The following is a 19,981-nucleotide window of genomic DNA, read 5'->3' on the forward strand; positions in this document are numbered from 1 at the left end:
AAGGCTCTACGGTTAGTACAGAGTGATTGAGCTCGGGAATTTACCTCCGTACAAAGCAAGTGTGACGTCATCAGTGAACCCTTGGATGATAGTAATAGGTCCAACGTGTGCCACGTCATTCTGTATAGTGCCGAGGTATGTCACTCGATCGAATCCAAGGGTGGGGCCTTGTGGGCTTTCTGTGAAACAGAGTAAATATTTAGGTTTGCCATAGTTTATTTTTCCATGTAAGAGGGACTCGTGTGAGGCTAAGAATATTAATTTATGCACTACTATTTGGCCAAAACCACCTACCGTCCGCAGTGAGAGATATGACAATCGTCGCTTGCGCTGAGAGAGCTCCCGGTCTCTGCGCTGTGATGAGGAAGACGAATTTCCGATTGCTTGCCAGCACGGCCTCCGGGATCGCACTGGACACCACAATAGTGACGGTATTCGATCCTGGGCTTACGCTGAACCACTGCGAGTTTTCTGTAGTAAAAGAAACAGCAGTGATATAGGAGAGTGTTTAAAGAAACATTTGTCTACAGACTGAATACATAGCCGGTTCTCACCTCCTTGGAGGCCGAACTGAGTGTTGGCGTCATGCCCTCCGGCTAAAGCGATGGACGTGTCTAGACGTAGACCATCAATCGTGTTATACGATCCTGTGTAAAACGGCGCGTCGAACGCTAGCTGAATCGTCGGGGGTGTATTGTCCTCGAGAATAGCTTCGAGTACTATGGTGGCGTAAGCGGTGTTCGCTTGTGGTGATGACGCTCGTATTGCCAGCACTATTATACGGTTGTCTGGTATCAGTTCTGTCGGAATGGGCGTCACCATAGTAACTGTGACTACAGAAGCCTCCCGCCGAGTGGTGAAGTAGACCGCTAGATCTGAAATTGATGAACTTGTTAACTACTCGGCCACCATACGCTATCAAAGGCTTTACGGTAAGTACAGAGTGATAGAGCTCGGGAATTTACCTCCGTACAAAGCAAGTGTGACGTCATCAGTGAACCCTTGGATGATAGTAATCGGTCCAACGTGTGCCACGTCATTCTGTATGGTGCCGAGGTATGTCACTCGATCGAATCCAAGGGTGGGGCCTTGTGGGCTTTCTGTGAAACAGAGTAAATATCATAGTTTGTCATAGTTTATTTTTCCATGTAAGAGGGACTCGTGTGAGGAAAATTAATTTATGCACTACTATTTGGCCAAAACCACCTACCGTCCGCAGTGAGAGATATGACAATCGTCGCTTGCGCTGAGAGAGCTCCCGGTCTCTGCGCTGTGATGAGGAAGACGAATTTCCGATTGCTTGCCAGCACGGCCTCCGGGATCGCATTGGACACCACAATAGTGACGGTATTCGATCCTGGGCTTACGCTGAACCACTGCGAGTTTTCTGTAGTAAAAGAAACAGCAGTGATATAGGAGAGTGTTTAAAGAAACATTTATCTACAGACTGATTACATAGCCGGTTCTCACCTCCTTGGAGGCCGAACTGAGTGTTGGCGTCATGCCCTCCGGCTAAAGCGATGGACGTGTCTAGACGTAGACCATCTATCGTGTTGTACGATCCTGTGTAAAACGGCGCGTCGAACGCTAGCTGAATCGTCGGAGGTGTGTCGTCCTCGAGAATAGCTTCGAGTACTATGGTGGCGTAAGCGGTGTTCGCTTGTGGTGATGACGCTCGTATTTCCAGCACTATTATACGGTTGTCTGGTATCAGTTCTGTCGGAATGGGCGTCACCATAGTAACTGTGACTACAGACGCCTCCCGCCGAGTGGTGAAGTAGACCGCTAGATCTGAAATTGATGAACTTGTTAACTACTCGGCCACCATACGCTATCAAAGGCTTTACGGTAAGTACAGAGTGATAGAACTCGGGAATTTACCTCCGTACAAAGCAAGTGTGACGTCATCAGTGAACCCTTGGATGATAGTAATCGGTCCAACGTGTGCCACGTCATTCTGTATGGTGCCGAGGTATGTCACTCGATCGAATCCAAGGGTGGGGCCTTGTGGGCTTTCTGTGAAACAGAGTAAATATCATAGTTTGTCATAGTTTATTTTTCCATGTAAGAGGGACTCGTGTGAGGCTAAGAAAATTAATTTATGCGCTACTATTTGGCCAAAACCACCTACCGTCTGCAGTGAGAGATATGACAATCGTCGCTTGCGCTGAGAGAGCTCCCGGTCTCTGCGCTGTGATGAGGAAGACGAATTTCCGATTGCTTGCCAGCACGGCCTCCGGGATCGCACTGGACACCACAATAGTGACGGTATTCGATCCTGGGCTTACGCTGAACCACTGCGAGTTTTCTGTAGTAAAAGAAACAGCAGTGATATAGGAGAGTGTTTAAAGAAACATTTATCTACAGACTGATTACATAGCCGGTTCTCACCTCCTTGGAGGCCGAACTGAGTGTTGGCGTCATGCCCTCCGGCTAAAGCGATGGACGTGTCTAGACGTAGACCATCAATCGTGTTGTACGATCCTGTGTAAAACGGCGCGTCGAACGCTAGCTGAATCGTCGGGGGTGTGTCGTCCTCGAGAATAGCTTCGAGTACTATGGTGGCGTAAGCGGTGTTCGCTTGTGGTGATGACGCTCGTATTTCCAGCACTATTATACGGTTGTCCGGTATCAGTTCTGTCGGAATGGGCGTCACCATAGTAACTGTGACTACAGACGCCTCCCGCCGAGTGGTGAAGTAGACCGCTAGATCTGAAATTGATGAACTTGTTAACTACTCGGCCACCATACACTATCAAAGGCTTTACGGTTAGTTCAGAGTACAGAGTGATTGAGCTCGGGAACTTACCTCCGTACAAAGCAAGTGTGACGTCATCAGTGAACCCTTGGATGATAGTAATTGGTCCAACGTGTGCCACGTCATTCTGTATAGTGCCGAGGTATGTCACTCGATCGAATCCAAGAGTGGGTCCTTCTGGGCTTACTGTGAAACAGAGTAAATATCATAGTTTGTCATAGTTTATTTTTCCATGTAAGAGGGACTCGTGTGAGGAAAATTAATTTATGCACTACTATTTGGCCAAAACCACCTACCGTCCGCAGTGAGAGATATGACAATCGTCGCTTGCGCTGAGAGAGCTCCCGGTCTCTGCGCTGTGATGAGGAAGACGAATTTCCGATTGCTTGCCAGCACGGCCTCCGGGATCGCACTCGACACCACAATAGTGACGGTATTCGATCCTGGGCTTACGCTGAACCACTGCGAGTTTTCTGTAGTAAAAGAAACAGCAGTGATATAGGAGAGTGTTTAAAGAAACATTTATCTACAGACTGATTACATAGCCGGTTCTCACCTCCTTGGAGGCCGAACTGAGTGTTGGCGTCATGCCCTCCGGCTAAAGCGATGGACGTGTCTAGACGTAGACCATCAATCGTGTTGTACGATCCTGTGTAAAACGGCGCGTCGAACGCTAGCTGAATCGTCGGGGGTGTGTCGTCCTCGAGAATAGCTTCGAGTACTATGGTGGCGTAAGCGGTGTTCGCTTGTGGTGATGACGCTCGTATTTCCAGCACTATTATACGGTTGTCCGGTATCAGTTCTGTCGGAATGGGCGTCACCATAGTAACTGTGACTACAGACGCCTCCCGCCGAGTGGTGAAGTAGACCGCTAGATCTGAAATTGATGAACTTGTTAACTACTCGGCCACCATACACTATCAAAGGCTTTACGGTTAGTTCAGAGTACAGAGTGATTGAGCTCGGGAACTTACCTCCGTACAAAGCAAGTGTGACGTCATCAGTGAACCCTTGGATGATAGTAATTGGTCCAACGTGTGCCACGTCATTCTGTATAGTGCCGAGGTATGTCACTCGATCGAATCCAAGAGTGGGTCCTTCTGGGCTTACTGTGAAACAGAGTAAATATCATAGTTTGTCATAGTTTATTTTTCCATGTAAGAGGGACTCGTGTGAGGAAAATTAATTTATGCACTACTATTTGGCCAAAACCACCTACCGTCCGCAGTGAGAGATATGACAATCGTCGCTTGCGCTGAGAGAGCTCCCGGTCTCTGCGCTGTGATGAGGAAGACGAATTTCCGATTGCTTGCCAGCACGGCCTCCGGGATCGCACTCGACACCACAATAGTGACGGTATTCGATCCTGGGCTTACGCTGAACCACTGCGAGTTTTCTGTAGTAAAAGAAACAGCAGTGATAATAGGAGAGTGTTTAAAGAAACATTTATCTACAGACTGATTACATAGCCGGTTCTCACCTCCTTGGAGGCCGAACTGAGTGTTGGCGTCATGCCCTCCGGCTAAAGCGATGGACGTGTCTAGACGTAGACCATCAATCGTGTTGTACGATCCTGTGTAAAACGGCGCGTCGAACGCTAGCTGAATCGTCGGGGGTGTGTCGTCCTCGAGAAAAGCTTCGAGTACTATGGTGGCGTAAGCGGTGTTCGCTTGTGGTGATGACGCTCGTATTTCCAGCACTATTATGCGGTTGTCTGGTATCAGTTCTGTCGGAATGGGCGTCACCATAGTAACTGTGACTACAGAAGCCTCCCGCCGAGTGGTGAAGTAGACCGCTAGATCTGAAATTGATGAACTTGTTAACTACTCGGCCACCATACACTATCAAAGGCTTTACGGTTAGTTCAGAGTACAGAGTGATTGAGCTCGGGAACTTACCTCCGTACAAAGCAAGTGTGACGTCATCAGTGAACCCTTGGACGATAGTAATCGGTCCAACGTGTGCCACGTCATTCTGTATAGTGCCGAGGTATGTCACTCGATCGAATCCAAGAGTGGGGCCTTGTGGGCTTACTGTGAAACAAAGTAAATATTTTGGTTTGTCATAGTTTATTTTTCCATGTAAGAGGGACTAGTGTGAGGCTAAGAAAATTAATTTATGCACTACTATTTGGCCAAAACCACCTACCGTCCGCAGTGAGAGATATGATAATCGTCGCTTGCGCTGTGAGAGCTCCCGGTCTCTGCGCTGTGATGAGGAAGACGAATTTCCGATTGCTTGCCAGCACGGCCTCCGGGATCGCATTGGACACCACAATAGTGACGGTATTCGATCCTGGGCTTACGCTGAACCACTGCGAGTTTTCTGTAGTAAAAGAAACAGCAGTGATATAGGAGAGTGTTTAAAGAAACATTTATCTACAGACTGATTACATAGCCGGTTCTCACCTCCTTGGAGGCCGAACTGAGTGTTGGCGTCATGCCCTCCGGCTAAAGCGATGGACGTGTCTAGACGTAGACCATCAATCGTGTTGTACGATCCTGTGTAAAACGGCGCGTCGAACGCTAGCTGAATCGTCGGGGGTGTGTCGTCCTCGAGAATAGCTTCGAGTACTATGGTGGCGTAAGCGGTGTTCGCTTGTGGTGATGACGCTCGTATTTCCAGCACTATTATACGGTTGTCTGGTATCAGTTCTGTCGGAATGGGCGTCACCATAGTAACTGTGACTACAGACGCCTCCCGCCGAGTGGTGAAGTAGACCGCTAGATCTGAAATTGATGAACTTGTTAACTACTCGGCCACCATACGCTATCAAAGGCTTTACGGTAAGTACAGAGTGATAGAGCTCGGGAATTTACCTCCGTACAAAGCAAGTGTGACGTCATCAGTGAACCCTTGGATGATAGTAATCGGTCCAACGTGTGCCACGTCATTCTGTATGGTGCCGAGGTATGTCACTCGATCGAATCCAAGGGTGGGGCCTTGTGGGCTTTCTGTGAAACAGAGTAAAATATCATAGTTTGTCATAGTTTATTTTTCCATGTAAGAGGGACTCGTGTGAGGAAAATTAATTTATGCACTACTATTTGGCCAAAACCACCTACCGTCCGCAGTGAGAGATATGACAATCGTCGCTTGCGCTGAGAGAGCTCCCGGTCTCTGCGCTGTGATGAGGAAGACGAATTTCCGATTGCTTGCCAGCAAGGCCTCCGGGATCGCACTGGACACCACAATAGTGACGGTATTCGATCCTGGGCTTACGCTGAACCACTGCGAGTTTTCTGTAGTAAAAGAAACAGCAGTGATATAGGAGAGTGTTTAAAGAAACATTTATCTACAGACTGATTACATAGCCGGTTCTCACCTCCTTGGAGGCCGAACTGAGTGTTGGCGTCATGCCCTCCGGCTAAAGCGATGGACGTGTCTAGACGTAGACCATCAATCGTGTTGTACGATCCTGTGTAAAACGGCGCGTCGAACGCTAGCTGAATCGTCGGGGGTGTGTCGTCCTCGAGAATAGCTTCGAGTACTATGGTGGCGTAAGCGGTGTTCGCTTGTGGTGATGACGCTCGTATTTCCAGCACTATTATGCGGTTGTCTGGTATCAGTTCTGTCGGAATGGGCGTCACCATAGTAACTGTGACTACAGAAGCCTCCCGCCGAGTGGTGAAGTAGACCGCTAGATCTGAAATTGATGAACTTGTTAACTACTCGGCCACCATACACTATCAAAGGCTTTACGGTTAGTTCAGAGTACAGAGTGATTGAGCTCGGGAACTTACCTCCGTACAAAGCAAGTGTGACGTCATCAGTGAACCCTTGGATGATAGTAATCGGTCCAACGTGTGCCACGTCATTCTGTATAGTGCCGAGGTATGTCACTCGATCGAATCCAAGAGTGGGGCCTTGTGGGCTTTCTGTGAAACAAAGTAAATATTTTGGTTTGTCATAGTTTATTTTTCCATGTACGAGGGACTAGTGTGAGGCTAAGAAAATTAATTTATGCACTACTATTTGACCAAAACCATCTACCGTCCGCAGTGAGAGATATGACAATCGTCGCTTGCGCTGTGAGAGCTCCCGGTCTCTGCGCTGTGATGAGGAAGACGAATTTCCGATTGCTTGCCAGCACGGCCTCCGGGATCGCATTGGACACCACAATAGTGACGGTATTCGATCCTGGGCTTACGCTGAACCACTGCGAGTTTTCTGTAGTAAAAGAAACAGCAGTGATATAGGAGAGTGTTTAAAGAAACATTTATCTACAGACTGATTACATAGCCGGTTCTCACCTCCTTGGAGGCCGAACTGAGTGTTGGCGTCATGCCCTCCGGCTAAAGCGATGGACGTGTCTAGACGTAGACCATCAATCGTGTTGTACGATCCTGTGTAAAACGGCGCGTCGAACGCTAGCTGAATCGTCGGGGGTGTGTCGTCCTCGAGAATAGCTTCGAGTACTATGGTGGCGTAAGCGGTGTTCGCTTGTGGTGATGACGCTCGTATTTCCAGCACTATTATACGGTTGTCTGGTATCAGTTCTGTCGGAATGGGCGTCACCATAGTAACTGTGACTACAGACGCCTCCCGCCGAGTGGTGAAGTAGACCGCTAGATCTGAAATTGATGAACTTGTTAACTACTCGGCCACCATACGCTATCAAAGGCTTTACGGTAAGTACAGAGTGATAGAGCTCGGGAATTTACCTCCGTACAAAGCAAGTGTGACGTCATCAGTGAACCCTTGGATGATAGTAATCGGTCCAACGTGTGCCACGTCATTCTGTATGGTGCCGAGGTATGTCACTCGATCGAATCCAAGGGTGGGGCCTTGTGGGCTTTCTGTGAAACAGAGTAAAATATCATAGTTTGTCATAGTTTATTTTTCCATGTAAGAGGGACTCGTGTGAGGAAAATTAATTTATGCACTACTATTTGGCCAAAACCACCTACCGTCCGCAGTGAGAGATATGACAATCGTCGCTTGCGCTGAGAGAGCTCCCGGTCTCTGCGCTGTGATGAGGAAGACGAATTTCCGATTGCTTGCCAGCAAGGCCTCCGGGATCGCACTGGACACCACAATAGTGACGGTATTCGATCCTGGGCTTACGCTGAACCACTGCGAGTTTTCTGTAGTAAAAGAAACAGCAGTGATATAGGAGAGTGTTTAAAGAAACATTTATCTACAGACTGATTACATAGCCGGTTCTCACCTCCTTGGAGGCCGAACTGAGTGTTGGCGTCATGCCCTCCGGCTAAAGCGATGGACGTGTCTAGACGTAGACCATCAATCGTGTTGTACGATCCTGTGTAAAACGGCGCGTCGAACGCTAGCTGAATCGTCGGGGGTGTGTCGTCCTCGAGAATAGCTTCGAGTACTATGGTGGCGTAAGCGGTGTTCGCTTGTGGTGATGACGCTCGTATTTCCAGCACTATTATGCGGTTGTCTGGTATCAGTTCTGTCGGAATGGGCGTCACCATAGTAACTGTGACTACAGAAGCCTCCCGCCGAGTGGTGAAGTAGACCGCTAGATCTGAAATTGATGAACTTGTTAACTACTCGGCCACCATACACTATCAAAGGCTTTACGGTTAGTTCAGAGTACAGAGTGATTGAGCTCGGGAACTTACCTCCGTACAAAGCAAGTGTGACGTCATCAGTGAACCCTTGGATGATAGTAATCGGTCCAACGTGTGCCACGTCATTCTGTATAGTGCCGAGGTATGTCACTCGATCGAATCCAAGAGTGGGGCCTTGTGGGCTTTCTGTGAAACAAAGTAAATATTTTGGTTTGTCATAGTTTATTTTTCCATGTACGAGGGACTAGTGTGAGGCTAAGAAAATTAATTTATGCACTACTATTTGACCAAAACCATCTACCGTCCGCAGTGAGAGATATGACAATCGTCGCTTGCGCTGAGAGAGCTCCCGGTCTCTGCGCTGTGATGAGGAAGACGAATTTCCGATTGCTTGCCAGCACGGCCTCCGGGATCGCACTGGACACCACAATAGTGACGGTATTCGATCCTGGGCTTACGCTGAACCACTGCGAGTTTTCTGTAGTAAAAGAAACAACAGTGATATATGAGAGTGTTTATAGAAACATTATCTGCAGACTGATTACATAGCCGGTCCTCACCCCCTTGGAGACCGAACTGAGTGTTGGCGTCATGCTCTCCGGCTAAAGCGATGGACGTGTCTAGACGTAGACCATCAATCGTGTTGTACGATCCTGTGTAAAACGGCGCGTCGAACGCTAGCTGAATCGTCGGGGGTGTGTCGTCCTCGAGAATAGCTTCGAGTACTATGGTGGCGTAAGCGGTGTTCGCTTGTGGTGATGACGCTCGTATTTCCAGCACTATTATACGGTTGTCTGGTATCAGTTCTGTCGGAATGGGCGTCACCATAGTAACTGTGACTACAGACGCCTCCCGCCGAGTGGTGAAGTAGACCGCTAGATCTGAAATTGATGAACTTGTTAACTACTCGGCCACCATACACTATCAAAAGCTTTACGGTTAGTTCAGAGTACAGAGTGATTGAGCTCGGGAACTTACCTCCGTACAAAGCAAGTGTGACGTCATCAGTGAACCCTTGGATGATAGTAATCGGTCCAACGTGTGCCACGTCATTCTGTATAGTGCCGAGGTATGTCACTCGATCGAATCCAAGGGTGGGGCCTAGTGGGCTTTCTGTGAAACAGAGTAAATATTTTGGTTTGTCGTAATTTATTTTTCCATGTAAGAGGGACTCGTGTGAGGCTAAGAAAATTAATTTATGCACTACTATTTGGCCAAAACCACCTACCGTCCGCAGTGAGAGATATGACAATCGTCGCTTGCGCTGAGAGAGCTCCCGGTCTCTGCGCTGTGATGAGGAAGACGAATTTCCGATTGCTTGCCAGCACGGCCTCCGGGATCGCACTGGACACCACAATAGTGACGGTATTCGATCCTGGGCTTACGCTGAACCACTGCGAGTTTTCTGTAGTAAAAGGAACAACAGTGATATAGGAGAGTGTTTAAAGAAACATTTATCTACAGACTGATTACATAGCCGGTTCTCACCTCCTTGGAGGCCGAACTGAGTGTTGGCGTCATGCCCTCCGGCTAAAGCGATGGACGTGTCTAGACGTAGACCATCAATCGTGTTGTACGATCCTGTGTAAAACGGCGCGTCGAACGCTAGCTGAATCGTCGGGGGTGTGTCGTCCTCGAGAATAGCTTCGAGTACTATGGTGGCGTAAGCGGTGTTCGCTTGTGGTGATGACGCTCGTATTTCCAGCACTATTATACGGTTGTCTGGTATCAGTTCTGTCGGAATGGGCGTCACCATAGTAACTGTGACTACAGAAGCCTCCCGCCGAGTGGTGAAGTAGACCGCTAGATCTGAAATTGATGAACTTGTTAACTACTCGGCCACCATACACTATCAAAGGCTTTACGGTTAGTTCAGAGTACAGAGTGATTGAGCTCGGGAACTTACCTCCGTACAAAGCAAGTGTGACGTCATCAGTGAACCCTTGGATGATAGTAATCGGTCCAACGTGTGCCACGTCATTCTGTATAGTGCCGAGGTATGTCACTCTATCGAATTCAAGAGTTCCTTGTGGACTTTCTGTGAAATAAAATAAGTTGTTATTCAGGTTTCAGTCCGCAGCTTCAATTATTTTGTGTGTCTCTGTGATACTAAAAATACATCTTGTTACTACATAATGACGATTTTATCAATTAAGTATAGTGAATGCATGATAATATGATTCACAAAAATAAACAACCATGTTTCCTGAAAGTTTAACATTGCGTTATTTGTTCAGATTTTCCCGTTATGGGCTGCATTTTTAGTAGACATATTAGTGAACATGAAGAAGGCCTGATGTTCAACGAGATGAGACTTGACGGCTATACAAACGACGTTTTCTATGCCTTCGCTGGCGATACGCTTCACTAACTTTGAATGACGTGGTTTTTTACATTATATCATAGGTATTTGTGAAAAATTATGTATGTTATTAAGTTCTTTTTAGATTATGTTTAACATACCAAAAATAAAGTAAAACATTCACTTAATACAATTTCAGGTTATTAAAATGCATAAAAAATATTAATAGATACCTATGCATTATCCGTTCGCTCCCAATAAATATATTTTTGCTCTGTCAGAAGGTGTATGATTTGTCACTGAACTATGTAAGTCGAAGTCTCTTCGGACTATTTGTAATAACATGAGAACTTTCTATAAAGAAATATAGGCTTTTCATTAACGCTGTTACGTCGGAGAATATTCCAAGCAACGTGGATTACTGTTTGAAAGCACAATGCTTGATACAGGGATTTGGTAAATCCTTTTCCTATACTTTAGAGTAGACGGTGGTAACTACATGAGATAATGATGTGGAATACCTACAACACATGTAATCCATCTACGGTTAGGGTTTGTGATTTTAGATAAGGAATTGGGAAGACATGGAATCTATATTAAGGTAAGCATAATGTGAAGCCTAGATCAATCAATTGATACGGAACGAGAAACGTATTTGACGAATAATTTATGCATTAACATAATATTTCGATTAGATAACAGTCGACTCCGTTGCGTAGGGGTCGTATTACCTACACGTCATTATCAATGAGAAACGGGAACCCTTTACACTACGTATAGAGTTGTCCCTCTCGCACTAGAATCTGGATCGCTATCACGTATGGGACATGATATTATAATAAGCTATTTATAAAACTTCGTGTAATGACACCGAAATGTATGTAAGGATTATTTTGTCGGTATGTACCTACTAGCGGTACAAGCAGCTTTTGATTGAAGAATATAGACCAATCGAAGCGTATGCACAACGTGAATAGGACCTAGTTGGTAATCTCGCGGACGTGGTCGGCGAGGCATGCAAATAGGAAGGCATGCTATCGGGGCTTTCTATTCTTTTACTATCATTTAAATCTATTAGTATTCTGTTTTTATTGAAAGAGTTTTTAGTTAAGTAAGGAATAAGGTGAGAGTTAAGATTGTTATGGCAATTCGAACCAAAGCCGCTATAAATCATCTAGGAGTCAACATTGACAAATCATTTATTACAAAAAAATACTGTTTGCAGTGACGATGGAGCTTACAATTATTTGCTCACCATTTAGCAAAAGACTACATAACACTGTAAAAATTTAAGTAACTCATGACAAAGTAAGTACGTACCTTTCACAATATCGATAGATATTGTCGCACGTGCAGTGTATGATCCCGGCTTCGTCGCCACAACAGTGAATAACAAGTGACTATTATCTTTTAATACCTCTTCCGATATCGGAGCCAAAACCTCAATGCTTCGAGATTTACCGTCCAACTCAACCAACCTAAACAGTGATGAGAATTCTGAAATAGAATGCAAGTTTAACAACATGGCATAATTTTAATAAGATGGTAAAATTGAAACAGGTTACATAATTGTTTTCAAGATTACCTCCGTCTAGATGGAAATCTGCGGTGTCGTCGTGACCGTACAATAAGGAAATTACTTCGTTAAACTGCAAACCTGATTCAGGATCATAAACACCTCTATAGTATGGCTGGGTGAATTTTGGCGGAACAATTTCTTCTTGAATTATATCAACGACTATACTGGTCGAGGCAGATACAGCTCTCTCTCTGGTCGCCTTTATTTCCAATACTATGAATGAGTTTGGTATAACGTCAGTTGGTAGAGGATTGAGCAGCGATAATGTTACTCTGTTCTCATTTGGCGTTATAGAGAAATAGCTTGAATAGTCTGAAATAATAAGAGATAGATCAGTAGTGGTAGTTATATTGCGAATCAATAATTATGTCTATAGATATTGCGTAATTGTATACCTCCAGTATGTACAAACTCAGTTCCTGGTGCATATCCCGTGCTTAGAACAATATGGTCAGCCGTCAGTCCATTGTTGTCGATTGTGGCGGTGTAAGTATTCTGCGCAAACCTCATAACAACAGGATCTGTCAATTCTGAAACATATTTGTAGTGTCGCCTTACACATAAGCGGATATAAAGTTCCACGTTTAATTAAAAGGCTGATCATGGTTAAATAATTAACTAAAGCTATTAGAATAAAGTTTATTGATTCGAGATAACCGCTTGTAGATAAAGCTATGTTCAACGGTTTGAGCCCTTTTCTATTCCATTTTATCTTATTATGCACACTCACGTTTGGATGTTACCGTAAATAATAATTATGAAGGTATTTGACCCGGAAAGTAAAACATCCAAGCAAAACTTGGATTGAAGATTTCCCTGTCGTTCAATCCATTATGAGTTTTTTTCCCGTGGCTTATGTTTGTTTGTGGGAAATCTTCGTTTTGTTGTGTTAGTTTTTATTGTACTTGACAATGATAAATGCTTTATTGTTTTCTGTTACTACGGTCATAGAAAATGTTACACTTATCAAGTTATAGTATTTTCATTATTGTTCATGTGAATGTGTCGGTATAAAAATGCTTATAAAACTGTTAAATATTAATCTACGTTTACGCTCACAGATTCCGTGTTTATACTCATTCTAGTTTTATTATTTCGAGGAATAACTGACCTGCCAGCGCTTGCTTTATTTACTAAATATTTCGCTGAGTTAATAGAAACATTTTTCATCTATACAGCTTACTCACCTGACGGGAAACTAATTGAAACAGCCGCGTTCGCGCCAACAGTAAGTGCTTTTAAAGCTAAAACATTGAAAACCAAAACCTTCTCATTGTGAATGAGGCCCTCGGGAATGGGAGATAGCTGAACTATCTCGACTCTGTTTCCGGTGTTTGATACGTCGAAGTATTGTGCATGATCTGTGAAAATATTTTCATTAAAAGTCAAGTGGGCACAAGAATATTTTGAAGCTTGCGTTTATGAACTTACCACCATCAAGCCTGAAGGTAACGCTACTATCATAGCCCTGTGTCAAGATAATATCGTCGATATTAATGTTCGTGCCCAAGTATGTGCCGTAGTAAATATTACGACTGAATACAGGTGTCGTTGTGTCATCCTTTATTATATCCAGGAGTACACTTGTGGTGGTCGTTACAGCGTTAAGACCAGATGCGGCGAGCGTCAACATTACGATATTGTTTTCTAATATAACCTCGTTCGATATCGGTGTTTCCAAACGAATAATAGCCCGATTTTCTTCTTTTGATACTCTGAAGTTACTTGCGTAATCTAAAAATATAAATCGTTTAGTATTTATCAAAAAAAATTACATAAAATGAGCGTCAAAGCAATTGTTATAAAATAAAGCATAAAATAAAAAAGTAAACTCACCTCCAGTGATTGAAAAATCAATGTTTTCATCATATCCAAGGGTTAACGGAATGGGATCAAGAGTAAGCACATTATTCTGCAAACTGCCTCTATAAGTAGATGATTCGAATCCCAATTCTCTAGCTGTAATAGGTAAGGAAAGGAAAAAGTAAAGGGAAGATACCCCATAAATCCGCTTAGGAGTAGAATAAACTAAGCCAAGTGGAGATTTATAAGAAATAGTAAAATACATAAAGTAGGGTTGGAAGAAAGATTTAGGTGCAGGATAGAATGTTAAATACCCAACTTACCGTAATTTGCTCGTATAAAACAATTACTGTGGTTTTCGTTGTATAGAAACATATCTACTTAAACTAACTTACAACTATACTTATTTAATAATAAATCATATTTTACATTTAGAAGCAACAATTATGACAAATATTTTATTCCAGGCGGATTGATTGATAAATTTCTCATATGAGAAGGTTGATTTAAAAGAAAAACGCCTGCATAGAAATTGTACTTGTAAAGCAAATTGAAAAGTGCCCACCGGAAATTCAATTAAAGGATAAGTTTCAAAACGTTTTACCAGAACTTTTTACAAATATGAAATGCCTTCAAAAGCAAAAATGTTCTAAATAAAATCACCATCATTATTATCACAAAGACAATGATAATATTGAACATTGACTTGTCATCGGCTGATTTATTCAAATGTGGCCTTACATCGAGATAAGAATATCGTTAAGTGCACTCTCTTGTACAATATGATATCTCTGTAAAGACCACACAAGTTTTGAAGCCTACATCATATTTAAACTTATGATTCGGTATGATTTAACATATCGTAACAACCTGGTTCCTATAAATAAGACACGATTCATTTTGCTTGCGCGTACTTAGCCGTTTCTTTACAAAAGCTTCGTATTAAAAACGCTTTCATACCAACAGATTTCCCGCTCAGTTTATTGTCATGTGCCATCGTTTGAACTGGTAGCTATGTCAATTGTTTCCAGAAAAACCGAGATTAAATCCGCTAGTGTGAAAGTGTTGTGAACATTAAAAAATTACCGCTGTAATTTGATGCCCGGTTCCTATACTTATGTACAGGACCCGGGCATCAATGGCAAACGTTGATGAGTACATCGGCATAATACATTGTGGTAGTTAAAATGTAATATAGTTACTTACCTCCTGGTAAGTTGATGATGAGAGTAGCGCTGGCACCCACTGTTCTCGGTTTTGTGGCTTCTAAGGACAACACGATGCGTCCCAAGCTGTACAGTGCAGGTGGAATAGTGGACACCGTAATTCTTACAGACGCGCCTACTTGCGTCGCGGTAAAGTAGTTTGAATTGTCTACAAATAAATAAAAGAATATGCCATTTATTAACGGCATACAAAAAATATTTTTTACCTTTAAAAATATTATGTTTGATATTTCAACAAAACTTTTTCCTTATCCAGTAAGTTAATTATAAGTTTAAACGCAATTAGTTTATTTAAGTTCATTATTCGTTTATTTCTTGTACAAAAATAAAGTTTCGTTATTTACCTCCAAATAAATCCAGTGAGTCGATTCCATCATATCCCTGTGTAAATGAGATTTGTTCGATGGACAAATCAGCTCCGGGGTTATAAGATCCTGTGTATATGGGTTGATTGAATACCGGCGTTATGTTATCATCTTTTATTATTTCCAGGGTGACGACAGTCGTTGTTATACTACGGTCAGTAGAAGCCACTATTTGGAGATAAATGAAACCATTCTCGTTTATAATACTTTCTGCCAATGGAGTCATTGATAACGTGATTGTATTTCCTTGAACAACTGCGTTGAAATTCAATGTGTAATCTAAAAAAATCATTCAAAATATTAACGCTAAGATGACAATAACCTGTGCTAACAGACGCGATGTTTAACTTTCTTATTTTCCGTGCAGCGGTTAAATATGGTTTAACCGGATCTGCTTTAACTGGATTAAATATTCCTGCTGACTTTAAAAAAGCTCGGTGAAAAATACTTCGCTTACATTTTCAGTTACTTTTTGTTATATTGCAATTTTTCATCTGAAAATTCTGAGTTTAACGGTTGTATGTTTGATTGTAATAAAAGTTTGTTAAAATGTAGTTGTTACTTTATTAAACTTACCACTTATGACGTTTGCAGATACAACTGTGCCCTCGTATCCTTGTGTTAAAATGAGTGGTGGAACATCAAGGATATTGTTTTCGATCGTTCCCTCGTAATGAGCTCTTTCAAATTCCAGCGGAATCCCTGAAAAATATGGCGTTTGATAAGCATTCATACGCGTATTATTTGAAACAGTAAATTAGATGAAATTTCTTCGATTACCTTTTACTTTCAGATACTGTTAAGCTTATGCTTGATTATAAATTGTCTAGTGTGTTTAATTGATTTAAAAATTAAAATATCAATTTTCAATGTCAAAGAAATGTAAATGTCCGCTACGAACTATACAGGGGTGTGTCGTTCACAATCACATTAAATCCTATCGCATATTTATAATATTCTATGGCGAATTGTAAAAAAAATAAACTAATCCATTCAGTGGTTTAACCACAGGAGTCATTTTTCGTTTTTATAATTTACAACATCATGTGTAAAGCAAACATAAAGTTAGAAGTATCGAATGTTTTGATCAGTTGACAGCTGTCAGTTTTCAATGGAGAATTTCAGTTTTTTGTAATGACTTACCTTTATATGGTGTTCTAATTTTCGCACATTTTTATTCTATTTACTTTGTTTGAAAAAATCATTTTTCTATTTTTACGTATTTTTCATTTTTCTTTGTGTTAATCGACATATATTAACCAGTATATTAACGCATTTCATTTAATGTGATTGTGAACGACACACCCGATATACAGTACGTACTTAAACTATGGATATGGATATATGCCCACTAAAGCTTTTTAAAACATAATAATTTCACAATATACCAAAGTTAGAAGAAAAAAAAAGATCTATAGGTATATTGTAGTTTACCTTGAGGCAGTCGTACCACGACAGTTGCCGAGGCCCCACTTGTGTGCTCTCTGTTGGCTTTCACGGCTAGCAGAACATTTGGTTGATCAAGAACATCGCCAGTCAAAGGAATGGTAACACCGATGGACATCTGATTCTCGTATTGCGGATTCGGGACGATCTCAAAATTGTTCTTAAATTCTGCGAAAATGCAATCAAATAGGTTTTTAATGTTAAAAAAATACAATTAATCATCACAAAATTGTCTAACTTACAACAATATAACTACTAGAGGACTTTGAAAGTTCTACTAGTGTACATAAATGATTATAGTGTGAGCTGCATTCTTGTATCAAACTTACACCCGGAGCAACTGAGTTTATATTACAGCGCTTAATTGCACAAATATTGGATCGGAAATACTGATGTAGTTACCAAATACTGAAGCTACTTAATAGTTAATACTCAAAGCGCTAAGTTTGCGTCAGTCAATAGTTACCTCCTTCTATACTAAAATCCACATCTGAGTGATATCCGCTTCGTAGAGAAATAGTTTCTTCAAGAACCACTCGATTGTCCTCCGTGTAGTCGGCGAGATAAAAAGCTTTCGTGAAAACAGGCTCTTCAGGCATTTCAAATTCTCCGTCGCCAATTATTGTAATTTTTCCTTTGGTAGTAATCGGAGGATCTCCAGTGGCATCAACGTCCTGTCATTGTTATTTATTTATTTAATAATTTAACTAGTATGACTTAGACTATATGTTTTAGATTTTTGGGATGGAACCCAAGATTTCATAAAATTACTAGTAGTTCCATATTCGATTCAATATACTGCTTGTGACGTGAGACTCTGCTTTCACTTTAATGAATTTGTCTACCGTTTAGCAATTAGCTGCAAAGTAAGGCTGTTATGGTGATAAACGGTAATAAACTGGTCATTGAACTTTGAAAAATAAAATGATCTGCGAGTCCTGCAAGGACTTTTGAAAAATAAAGAGCTATTAAAGCTTACCGTGGCTGAAATAGTAAGCGTGATAGGTTCCGGTATTGATCTAATGAGTGTCTTCGTCTTCAGAATGCCCTGGAACTCCTTTGCAACAGTAAGACCACCGTACTCAATCTCAAAGTACTCGTTGTCTTCAATAGCAAAGTCAATTCTTGAGGTCGTAAGGTCGATATCTCTAACAATTAAGTCGTTCAAGCATCCAGTTATTTTAAACCCTGGTGGTAATGGGGCTGTGACGGTAAACTCGAATTCGTCCCGTGGCTGGCCTTCGACCGCATTCCAAAATTGAGGCGCGTTGTTGTTAGTGTCCACGACATTGATGAAAAAATTCTGTAAAATCTTTATTTTCATGAATTTCCACGAATGTGTGTGATATTCAGATTTGTAACAAGGTTGCATCTTAGTAAGGTATTACAAGGTATGTCGATTCAAAATACGTATGGCGGTATTGATCATACCATAAGTATTTGTTTTACGAAATTAATAAGTTTATCGTTTGATAGCAAATAAATCGACTGTCCATTTAGATAAGTCGTCATCGCGAAAATATGTGTACCTATGTCATTTGGCAGTAATTCCCCGGCAGAGATCCCTCGTAGAACTCTGTCTTTGATAACTATTACAGGTTACATTATATAGTATACCTCGGGAAGCTCTGGAAAGCAAACTATCGACTAATTAAATTACCATGAAAAATAACTTACGTAAGTAATAGGGCTCGACCCATCACTACAGCGGAAAGTGACAGCTATCTGCATCTGAAGAGCTGTCTCATTTTCTTCATATTCATCAAAAAGGGGATTTGTACTAATCACCAGTCGTGAGTTAATGATGTTAAAATCTACGTACTGTCTGTTATTGATTGCTGCCCCATAGTTGACACTCTCTATGCCTGGAATTATGATCATTTGGTCATTAACATGAGACTAGTGACACGTTGGCCTCATTGGGAACGCTTATGTTCAGCAGAGGACGGAGGACATACCCCCTGTTTCACTGGTTACCCTACAGTTAATGCTATCTGCCAGATAAAAACTGCTTATTATTTTTGCCAGATATTGCTATTCGAGTAAACGTCAAAGTTATAATTTATCTATCAGATAAGTTTATGATAGGTTATTAGAGACTTTATCAGTAACCAGTTAAACTGGACATGAATGTACGAGCACGCCAAGCTCTCTCATAATAACCTTCAAAACTTTCGATTAAAGTTGATTTACAGCAAATTTCGTGGATTTAGGATTCGTGGATTTTGAACTGACAACAATTTTTGTGAGAACTTAGATCATATTGAATGACGTTTTTATGCATACGCCTTGCAAAATGATGTAGCTTACCATCTATTCCTATGGTGGCCATATCGAGAAAAACGCCTCTATATGTATCTACAACGCTCCCTGATACTGGCAGAGGCCAGTTCGCACCGACCACCGTGCATCCTGAAACATGTATCATGCAGATATTTTTGGATATCGTCACTAGTACTCCCCTCGTAAAAGTATTTTTTTTTTTCAATTTCAACTTACCATGGCTGATGCAGAAGTATGTCGTAAGAAAAAGTAAAAATATTATCAATTTTGCCATTGCATTACATCTCAGTTTCACTGTGACTTTGTATATTGTGTAAAATTAAAAAATGTGACGTTGTTTAATATTCACTTATGTTGCTGTTTCCATGATATCACTTTCTTTTATCGATAAAAACCACTAACACTAAATATTTAAAGAAATACACAAAGAGTAACACTTTCACTAATCCAGGTTTCTTTTCTTATGGCTGTATATAAAATACAATTATTGAGCACTATAATATCCGCTTTGTGTACTTTATTATCAAGTACGTCAGATACCCAAAATACTTCATAAAGAACTGAATATATTGTTGATAAGTATCAATGAATTTGATGATGATTACAGTAATCTGACGATTGATATCTGCGCGGAACTAGCATGTTAATGATAACAGTATCATTAAACACATACAAAATGTAC

At 41.8% G+C, this 19,981-nt stretch overlaps 1 protein-coding gene across 4 annotated transcripts in view; it reads right to left on the bottom strand.

The window, feature by feature from the left end:
- Positions 1 to 19,856, bottom strand: part of LOC124630244 — a 33,491-nt gene extending 13,635 nt beyond the window's left edge. The window contains exons 1-49 of one of the 4 annotated variants that reach the window (XM_047164021.1): positions 19,516 to 19,856; positions 19,327 to 19,428; positions 18,694 to 18,881; positions 17,996 to 18,319; positions 17,483 to 17,690; positions 17,005 to 17,184; positions 16,147 to 16,272; positions 15,550 to 15,849; positions 15,186 to 15,353; positions 14,013 to 14,135; positions 13,608 to 13,910; positions 13,364 to 13,537; positions 12,572 to 12,706; positions 12,183 to 12,488; positions 11,918 to 12,094; positions 10,202 to 10,333; positions 9,784 to 10,104; positions 9,524 to 9,700; positions 9,274 to 9,408; positions 8,856 to 9,176; positions 8,597 to 8,773; positions 8,347 to 8,481; positions 7,929 to 8,249; positions 7,669 to 7,845; positions 7,423 to 7,557; positions 7,012 to 7,332; positions 6,752 to 6,928; positions 6,502 to 6,636; positions 6,084 to 6,404; positions 5,824 to 6,000; positions 5,578 to 5,712; positions 5,167 to 5,487; positions 4,907 to 5,083; positions 4,657 to 4,791; positions 4,239 to 4,559; positions 3,978 to 4,154; positions 3,733 to 3,867; positions 3,315 to 3,635; positions 3,055 to 3,231; positions 2,810 to 2,944; positions 2,392 to 2,712; positions 2,132 to 2,308; positions 1,882 to 2,016; positions 1,471 to 1,791; positions 1,211 to 1,387; positions 966 to 1,100; positions 555 to 875; positions 295 to 471; positions 45 to 179 (exon numbers count right to left, since the gene is read on the bottom strand). In XM_047164021.1, the coding sequence (XP_047019977.1) occupies positions 45 to 179; positions 295 to 471; positions 555 to 875; positions 966 to 1,100; positions 1,211 to 1,387; positions 1,471 to 1,791; positions 1,882 to 2,016; positions 2,132 to 2,308; positions 2,392 to 2,712; positions 2,810 to 2,944; positions 3,055 to 3,231; positions 3,315 to 3,635; positions 3,733 to 3,867; positions 3,978 to 4,154; positions 4,239 to 4,559; positions 4,657 to 4,791; positions 4,907 to 5,083; positions 5,167 to 5,487; positions 5,578 to 5,712; positions 5,824 to 6,000; positions 6,084 to 6,404; positions 6,502 to 6,636; positions 6,752 to 6,928; positions 7,012 to 7,332; positions 7,423 to 7,557; positions 7,669 to 7,845; positions 7,929 to 8,249; positions 8,347 to 8,481; positions 8,597 to 8,773; positions 8,856 to 9,176; positions 9,274 to 9,408; positions 9,524 to 9,700; positions 9,784 to 10,104; positions 10,202 to 10,333; positions 11,918 to 12,094; positions 12,183 to 12,488; positions 12,572 to 12,706; positions 13,364 to 13,537; positions 13,608 to 13,910; positions 14,013 to 14,135; positions 15,186 to 15,353; positions 15,550 to 15,849; positions 16,147 to 16,272; positions 17,005 to 17,184; positions 17,483 to 17,690; positions 17,996 to 18,319; positions 18,694 to 18,881; positions 19,327 to 19,428; positions 19,516 to 19,573 (9,967 nt within the window). In that variant the 5' untranslated portion in view covers positions 19,574 to 19,856. Of the gene's footprint in view, positions 1 to 44; positions 180 to 294; positions 472 to 554; positions 876 to 965; positions 1,101 to 1,210; positions 1,388 to 1,470; positions 1,792 to 1,881; positions 2,017 to 2,131; positions 2,309 to 2,391; positions 2,713 to 2,809; positions 2,945 to 3,054; positions 3,232 to 3,314; positions 3,636 to 3,732; positions 3,868 to 3,977; positions 4,155 to 4,238; positions 4,560 to 4,656; positions 4,792 to 4,906; positions 5,084 to 5,166; positions 5,488 to 5,577; positions 5,713 to 5,823; positions 6,001 to 6,083; positions 6,405 to 6,501; positions 6,637 to 6,751; positions 6,929 to 7,011; positions 7,333 to 7,422; positions 7,558 to 7,668; positions 7,846 to 7,928; positions 8,250 to 8,346; positions 8,482 to 8,596; positions 8,774 to 8,855; positions 9,177 to 9,273; positions 9,409 to 9,523; positions 9,701 to 9,783; positions 10,105 to 10,201; positions 10,334 to 11,917; positions 12,095 to 12,182; positions 12,489 to 12,571; positions 12,707 to 13,363; positions 13,538 to 13,607; positions 13,911 to 14,012; positions 14,136 to 15,185; positions 15,354 to 15,549; positions 15,850 to 16,146; positions 16,273 to 17,004; positions 17,185 to 17,482; positions 17,691 to 17,995; positions 18,320 to 18,693; positions 18,882 to 19,326 lie in introns of all 4 variants that reach the window. The other 3 variants (XM_047164020.1, XM_047164023.1, XM_047164024.1) reach the window with 3 other exon arrangements.
- Positions 19,857 to 19,981: the final 125 nt, after the last annotated feature.

The sequence above is a fragment of the Helicoverpa zea genome, chromosome 5, assembly GCF_022581195.2.
Source record: "Helicoverpa zea isolate HzStark_Cry1AcR chromosome 5, ilHelZeax1.1, whole genome shotgun sequence".
NCBI lineage: Eukaryota > Metazoa > Arthropoda > Insecta > Lepidoptera > Noctuidae > Helicoverpa > Helicoverpa zea.